Source organism: Podarcis vaucheri (genome assembly GCF_965113315.1).
Source record: "Podarcis vaucheri genome assembly, chromosome: 10".
NCBI classification, from domain to species: domain Eukaryota; kingdom Metazoa; phylum Chordata; class Lepidosauria; order Squamata; family Lacertidae; genus Podarcis; species Podarcis vaucheri.
Genome location: NC_138748.1, coordinates 27,438,705 through 27,447,538, shown reverse-complemented (window position 1 = coordinate 27,447,538; position 8,834 = coordinate 27,438,705). Strand labels below are relative to the sequence as shown.

Genomic DNA, 8,834 nt, shown 5'->3' with positions numbered 1-8,834 from the left:
AAGACTTTCCTCTTTCAGTACTCTTCCAAATGGAGAGCATTATCCTATCTTGTAACTGTACTGGATGTGAAATTGATTTCATTTATGCAACTGTTGTTTTACATGCACTTTTGATGTTTTTTATATTTTCTTATATCAGCAATTGTTTTCACTGTTTTTAATTGTACTGCAAATTGCTTTGATAACCTCAAAGGAAGTGATTCATACATGAAACTGATGAATAACTAATAATAACATATTACCTACTCTCCTTTTTTTCCAAAGTACATATTACATAAGCAATGGGCAATGGGCATTCTGTGTAGAAAAAGGTGAGTATTATTCTGTAAACTGATACAGACACAAACAGACATAGGAGAGCTGTTGTAAGGAACACTGCCTAGAAAGGGAGTCTTCTACTGAATGTATCAGAAGAGAGTGCACATGACAAGGAAGAAAGTGGAACGATACAGGAAAGTGAATGGTATGTCCAAGTTCCAGCAGAGTCTAATAATTCTCATTTTTAAAAATGCATCACCTGTAAATATTTCAGTACACAATGTATTTCTGCTATTAGCACAAAATGCTTCATACAGTTGTGTGCCCAAAATCTAAGTACAAAGTCAAGGTATATTATTAGAACAGACTTAAGCAGAACGCAAAATTAAGCAATTAATGCAGTTAACAGTGCTGCAGTTGAAACAGTTATCACTATAAAACTGAAACAGTATTTACCTAATTTAATGCTTATCTACATGGTTTGGGTTAGAACTTGCCTTCCTATGCCAAAGCAAGGACAAATTTCTGCCCTACTCACAGAACTGTCAGGAGAAGTTAACAGAATTTTTTAATCATTAACCAGGCCGGAAGTAACTAGGGCTGTACTAGGTTGGTGAAATAATAAATAAGATGATAAGAGTTGTCTCATCAATGTTTTGTTCTCATGCTTAAAAAAAATGAATGTATCATTAACACTGAGTAAGAAATGAAGCCATTAATACCGATTAATGCCAGGACTCACTACTAGTTAACTTGCAAAAACCATGACGTGATATGCACATATTCAAATTACTCCTACGCATTTAACTGGTAGCACTGTAAGCGGAGCATTTCAAGTGCAAGTATAGATATTTCAGTAGTCAATGTAAGAAGTACCTTGCGTGCAATTGGTTCCTGGCCATCCATAAGAGTATACCAGCTAACCAGCTTGTTCCAGCCTTCAGTTGGTAAAAGAATGTAGTCCAGCTCATCAATGAGATGTTCCTTGAGAGACTGACAGTCCCCATCTATGAGGAAATGTTTACATATTTAGGGATGACAATATTTAGATGTCACAGTTGCTGTTTCTAAATTGTTCTTATTTTCTTGGGTAACGAAAGTATTTAACACACTAATACAAAGGAATTGAAGATCACGTGATCAAGTTTGAGACAACTGAAATGTATTTATAAACTAACAACATATTCCCTGATGGAATAAAGGGTGATTGCCAATATCAAACAAGAGAAATCCCCTCAGGCAATATAGTTTCTCCTCCTCTACTCTTCCATGCTCTTCCCTAGCAGATTTGGGGAGCACATGAGGGGTTGTGGGGAGAAGGGGAAATCTGTGTCACAAACAATATTGATTCAACTAGCGGACAGACATTGCTGGATATCATCCAGTCTGAACTACTGTATTTGAAAATGTTAATTTGTAAGAAGAAATTCCCAGATATTCTGGAACCTAAGAATGACAGGGTGAGATAACTGCAGTAATATGCAATATTTATAATTCATAGATACATCAGGTTCCTGCTTTCTTTTTTAATACTCAACAGTAATTACCTTTGAGAAGTCCAGAATTGTCAATAGGACCAGGATAAACATTCTGATCTCCCATCTGATATTTGTCCCAGCTGTCAAATCCAACATACTTTTTCCACTGTTTGAACCAGCGGCTATCCACTAAATACCTTAAAAAGGAGGAAAATATACATATGAAAGATCAAAGCCTTAACCAATGATGCAATTGACTGGCTTTTTATTGTATTTATATTTTGAGTAGTACTTTGGAGAATTTTCCAAAATACAGATACAACACACCTGCAGAGCTGCTTCCAGCATGAAGATTAAGACTGCTTTGACTAAATATGTTTTATTACAAGAAAGAATGCAACCAACCATTCAGAAACTGCATTTACACAAATTTACTGAGACATACATCTTAAGAGACTATTAATTGAGTTTCTTTCCAACAAGTAATCTGATGAGTCTTATTTTAAAAAAAACCTTTAGAAAGAGATATTCACATTCATGTTCCTTACCATAATTAAATTTATTATCAGTAAATGCAAGAATATTAAAATAAACATGAAATCAAACCAGAAGAAATGATTTTCTACTTTCACCCCTAACTTTTAAAATATGCCTGTCTATAGAAGATAACTGGGGCTTGTTCTTAACAGTGTTAATAACAGATGCCTGCTTAGCAATCTTGTTTTAAACACCCTCTACATCATATCAGAAAGCACAGATGAACAATATTGCATAATACAGGCTTTCTTAACCTCGGCCCTTCAGATGTTTTTGAGACTACAATTCCCATCATCCCTGACCACTGGTCCTGCTAGCTAGGGATCATGGGAGTTGTAGGCCAAAAAAACATCTGGAGGGCTGAGGTTGAGGAAGCCTGGCATAATACCTCCTCGAAGTAATCAACATCATATTTTTAATTGTAGTTCATGAGCACCCACTGTGGACAACCATCAGATCAATAATTCCCAAGAGAACAGAACTATGCAATCAAAGTGAAGACCAGAAAATTGTAGTAAGAAAAGGACTGTAGACTGCATGCAAATATGCATAGGATTGCACTGTAAATTGTATTTTATAAAGAGTGCCAGCCTTTATAGAATACATTCTATACTCAACATTCCTACGGATGGAAGAGAGACTCTACCCATTCTCGTGAAGTGTAACAAATACTTAATCTCATCAGATCACAAACATGTGAGCATAAATGATTCAGATACAGCCAAAGCTTTGGTTGAAATAGTCAAAGAAACATTTTCATCCTAGACTTCAATATGCCAAGTAAACAATTTAACCCGTTATAAAAACCTATTGACTACACTCCTTCACTTCAGACTGTTTTGAAACACAACATGGTTCAGTTCATTTTGCTCTGTGAAACTCACTGTTTCCTTTTTAGATGCTTATTTTTAAAAAATAATTAAACCAGCCTGATCAAAAAGTGGCATTAAGTAGTGCTTATTCCTTTGTTGAAGCATTCTTCTCAAATGTATATTAATGTCCTTGGGAAAAACTGCTTTATGAAGGGGGGGGGAGCTGTTCATCAAACTTATCTGTAATTGCTGGGATATTATTCTAGCACAGGAGTGGATTCTAACTGCTGTGTGTTCCAGTACATATTGATAGCAACAATCAACAACCAAATTTCTGTGATAAGGAAAAAGAAAGCATAGACCATTTATTTCTCTACTTCACATCTGTGCTTGAACATGATTCAGAAAGTACACATTACTTTAATATCAGTTGACTATACCTCAAATTCATTGTAAGGATACTGAAATCACTTCTGTACTTTTTGCCGTTGTGAATGTGCATTCTCTATGGCTTTCATAAGCCTTTCAGTGAAGACAGAAGCGGTAACTGTTTGAAATTTTTAACTATTACAGCTGGGTTCGTAGACAAAAAAGGAGAAACTGACCAGCATATTCTCTCTGCCAATATGTTTACATTTACAGCATACCCCATCTCATGGTCATGGGGTAGATAATAACCATTAAGCTGCCTGAGGTGGAGTCAGACCAGTAGTCCATCTAACGCCCAATACCATCAATTCTGACTGGCAATGGCTTTACAAGGTCACTGGCATGGGTTTCCCCTATCACCTGTGGCCTGACTATTTAAATGCAAATGTACAGGATTAAACTTCTGCATGCATCTTTCTAATCAAGCAACAATACGTTCTAATGGTGTTCTATTAAGTATAGATCCCCTTGTTTTTATACACTCTTCAAATTTCGGGAGAACCTTAAAAAAACATGCAGAGAACAAGACCTACTTATGACACTGAAAATGCAATTACAGCGAGCATCTTGGGTAAATTAAATAAAAGAAAATCCAGTAAGAGCTAAGTAAGTTTTAAGAAGCTATTAAATGCCTTTCAACTAGCTAACAGGAAAAATAAAACCAAACACATGAAAGTCACACTCAATCACCTGGGTTCTTTATCATGTGAAATGGCAGGGTAAAAATCTTGGTAACAGCTAACTACATCCCTGAACTACTGGAATTAATTTCTGAATGCATATTTGGCTGAGGATTCTTTACACGTTGACCAGTGTTATCACTCTAAGCACACAAAAAACCCCACCCCTGAAGTGAATCTACCTTTTGTCCTTTGTTTTAAAAATTAGGGATTAATTTTGTGCTTTGGGAAATGGGCTCCAAGAATGAACCACTTAAGGACTATACCATAAGAAATCAATGGTCCACCCTGACTCAGTATTCTGTACAATGACTGGCAGCTGTTGTCCAGCCCTATTAGGATTCTTCAGCTGAAGTTGCCAGGGACTGAGCTATGGACCATGAATGCCACAGAGCTATAGCCCAGCTGCTATGACACACAGCAATAGATATGAAGATTGCATCCTGCATAAATACTCTATGTGTTAATATCTGTATCATGCAGTTTGAACTAAAAATACGAAATGAATGGATTTTTATCTTCTTCCCATTATAAATCATATCTAAGTAATTTTTGCAAAAATTCTTCTGGTTTTCTTGTCTTCTGCACTTGATGTTTGGTGCATAGTCCCATCCACATAAAAAAATGTTTCTAGACAGAGAAAAGCGACTGCCACAATCTTCTGCTATTCTAGGAAACACTGTGTGAACATCAAACATGATGTAGGAGTCTACTTATGCACAGCCTTGAAGACTGTGCCTAGAGGTGTGATTGGCTAGTAGTAAACACATCTGGATCAGAAGCAAACATAATTATTACACACTAAACTAGTGTCCAGGGACGCAGGTGGCGCTGTGGTCTAAATCACTGAGCCTAGGGCTTGCTGATCAGAAGGTTGGCATTTCCAATCCCCGTGATGGGGTGAACTCCTGTTGCTTGGTCCCAGCTCCTGCCAAACTAGCAGTTTGAAAGCATGTCAAAGTGCAAGTAGATAAAAAGGTACCACTCTGGCGGGAAGGTAAACAGCGTTTCCGTGCGCTGCTCTGGTTTCGCCAGAAGCGACTTAGTCATGCTGTGTGTCTGCTCCCTTGGCCAGTAAAGCGAGATGAGCACCGCAACCCCCGAGTCGTTCGCGACTGGACTTAACTGTCAGGGGTCCTTTACCTTTTTTAAACTAGTGTCCAACTAGTGGGAGGGTACTTACAAGTTCAAAAAACTATCTCTCTCCCTCCACATTCCTGAACTTAAATGCTAATGTTTCAAAAGGCAGGCGGGACTTTCATTACATATTCACTGCCACAGCTCATAACTGGAAGGCTGGAGCTCAGTCTAGATAACTGGGCCTACTGCACCTTGGCTCCCCCCCCACCCCCGTAGCAGCCAGGGCAGCAGTGGGGGAGGGGGGAACAAGACACTCTCCACATTCTAACTAGGTTTGTAATCCAAGACACCACAACACAAACAAGGAGCAGGAACAGGCAGTAGAATCAGATCCAGTTTGTCTTTCTCCTTTACTCTTCCTTAACCATACTAAGCATGGCACACTCACTCTCAAACCCTCCATATACACAAAGATGCATGCATATACAATTAACCGCAGCAAGCTAATACATGAATGGAGCTCATGCTCCTGTCAATGGGCATTTCCAAAACATTACAGTTATGGTATATTGGGTGAACAAGCCCCATCACTACAATTAAGCTCCTTGTAAATATAACCCTGCCATAATGATGGAAGCAACATAAAGGTATTGGAGGATTCTTAAATTAACCGAAGCATGTTACTGTTAACCAGGTCCATTGTTATGAAGCTCATTGCAGTCTCCTTCCTATCTATCTATCTATCTATCTATCTATCTATCTGATGTAATGTGGCAGGTTTAGAGTTTTCAAAAATATTTGAGAAAATATCTTTAGTACATAGGAAGGTACCTTATACTGAATCAGACGATTGGTCCATGGAGCTCATAAATGTCTGGGTCATCAGTGGGGTAACCTTGAAGGTGTAGAGTGCTACCCTGCTGCCCACAAAGCCTCTGAACTCCCTCCCCCCCCTGCATTCCTCACAGCTGCTTTGGTTATGAGGTAGAAATGGTGATTATCTCCCCTCCCACTTGAAAAGTGCATAGTACCAAAGGAGAAAGTCAGAAATCAACACACTTTACCACTTCTTTTAGCCAGTGTTCAAAACTACCATTGTTATAGGCACACTTTTCACTAGCGCAAACAGCTTCTGAGCTCTGGGTGCAGTACTGCGCCTATGATTTCAGATTAAAACTGCAGAGTAGAAGGAAAGGAGGGCCTTTTTCTGCCTCCCCACTTCCAGCTACTCTCTGAAGACTGGAGAAGAGACTCTCTCAAGAATATTAGGGGGTGGGCAGGGGAAGGACTAGACCATGTGAAAAATGAACATAATATTTTAGCTGCAGTTCATTCATATTCGTTATATAAAAAGGACGCCTAGACATTCCGTTGTTGCGCCCATAACCTGGGTTTAAGGTGCCATTTAGCTCCTAGCTTTCATATCTCAGTTTCTAAAACTGCTTTCAGCTCTATGTACTTTTCAAGGCTCAGCTCAGCACATGAGCTGCTCATCCTAGCCTTGAAAAGCACATACAGATCAACACCTGAGCAGCTGGACAGAAAAGGAGCAATCTGAGAGAATGGGAGGGAGATAGTGGTGAGCACTGTTGCTCACTGAGCACTCTCAAAATTCCAATTATGTTCATGGGACCAAAAAGGTTGGCAATCTCCTTGCCTATGCTGACCGGCAGGAGCTGTCTATAGTTTCGGACAGGTGACTTTCCCCTGGAGATGCTTGGGACTAGACCTGGGAACTGCTGCATGCAAAGCATGTGTACTATCTCTGAACTATAGTTCTTCTCTGTGACTAAGTATGTTGTCATACAAATGTTTGAAAAACAGAATCAGATGTTGAAATATTCATGCTTAGAATAGGAGAAACCATGTGTATAGCTTCTCAAATTACAGCAAACCTCTGAAGTTCAATTCATCTTAAAACACAAACATTACTCATTACTACACTTGCTTACAACTTTCATCGTCAACTCTCTGAGTTTAAGACTATACCTTCTCATAATACTACAGTATATATCACAATAATTTAGTGTGAGATTTTATCTAGTAGTACAACTTTAAGCATGTTTATTCTGAAGTAAATCCCACTGAGTTCAATGGGACGAGAATTCTACAAATACAGTTGTTAGGTTGCTTGTGGCAGCCATCAATTCATTATGAAGAAGACAACTAGTGTACCCCACCATAGAAGCTTTTAGTAAGCCATCAGCAATACAATGAAGCAGAGAGTGAGTCTTTCAAAATGGTGCCAGGCCATCAGGTTCAGTTGTATGGAGTGGCAGAAAGAAGTTGGTACAAATACTCATATCACCCACCATTCTTCTTCAGGGAGTGGGTATCAAAGGAATGCTTGTGCAGCAGGATAGAAGAAAGGCGAGTCTCACTTCCTGTAGCATGATCTTCTACCTATGCCTAGTTAAAATATGTGAATCCCTAAACAGGACTTACTACCTGTCTTAATTTCATGCTGTCATACTTATGGGGCCAGTGTCAGTAGCTAATTAGGGCTGCTGCTATACTATATACACACCTAGGGAAGAAAGCCCAAATGAAAAGAGTGGGACATATTTCTGAGTAAGCGTGCACAAAATTGTGTTAAACAATGAAAGGCAGATGAGAAGTAGTGTAGTGCAGCAAGTTCTCTCAGCCATAAAGTTCTCTGGTGGCCTTGAACCTCTCATTATCACTCAGACTACAGTCTACACTATCTTTCAGGGTTGCTGATAGGATAAAATGGGGTGTCTGTGTATGGTGCACTGAGCTCTTGAGGGGAAAAAGGGGAGGCAGATGTGACAATGGACACACTTATTCACCTAGTTATAGGGTAGTTCATAATTTGTAAAGAATATGCTGCATCTTCATCTCTAGTCTCAACTTCAAAGAACTCTTCAAAATTATATAGTATGGTTGGGACAGAAATGTGTAACTAAGGTCTCACAGAATTTAATAAGTCTTACTTCTGAGTAAACATGTTTAGAATTGTACTGTAAAATTTATTAAGCGACCTGAAAATGCTTTGCATATACTCTGTCAGCAATTCCCACATCAGCTCTTTAAGGTAGGCCAGCACAGTTGTGATTCTGCAGGATGAGAGAGTAGCAGCTTGTGGCTGAGATGAGATAATGTAATTCAAGTCAAGTTCAGACATCATGCTTCCACTCCAACTAACTATGCTTCCCCAGCTTGGGAAGATACTTTCTGGTTTATTAAATCAGATTACTGTGATTTGGAAACCATAGTTTAACGCTGCCTATAACCCTGGCATGCAAATAACAATAAACCTGTGTTGTGTGTAGGTAGGATTTAAAGAACAATTTCCAGCTCAGACATAATGGGAAACTGATTTGGCAAGCCAGGAAGTCTCCTCTAAAGCAGAGTGAAAAAAGAGGAAGAGGGAACAGGGGGAATGCTCAAGCTTGTTGCCAGTTCCCAGCAGCAACAGTACATTTGAACTGGGCCTTAACATGCAGGAAACTTCAGACTTCAGGGTGCAATGACAGACATAGAAAACAAATGAGAAACAGGTTAAGTGTTTAACTGCTACACACCTGCATTTGACAAGA

At 39.0% G+C, this 8,834-nt stretch overlaps 1 protein-coding gene across 4 annotated transcripts in view; it reads right to left on the bottom strand.

Annotated features, from left to right (window-relative positions):
* The window catches only part of USP15 (ubiquitin specific peptidase 15), a 49,199-nt gene that overhangs the window by 38,447 nt on the left and 1,918 nt on the right, over nt 1-8,834 (bottom strand). For all 4 annotated transcript variants that reach the window (XM_082239540.1, XM_082239542.1, XM_082239541.1 and 1 more), the window contains exons 2-3: nt 1,806-1,933; nt 1,135-1,265 (exon numbers count right to left, since the gene is read on the bottom strand). In XM_082239540.1, coding sequence (XP_082095666.1) covers nt 1,135-1,265; nt 1,806-1,933 — 259 coding nt within the window. The remainder of the gene's footprint in view (nt 1-1,134; nt 1,266-1,805; nt 1,934-8,834) is intronic.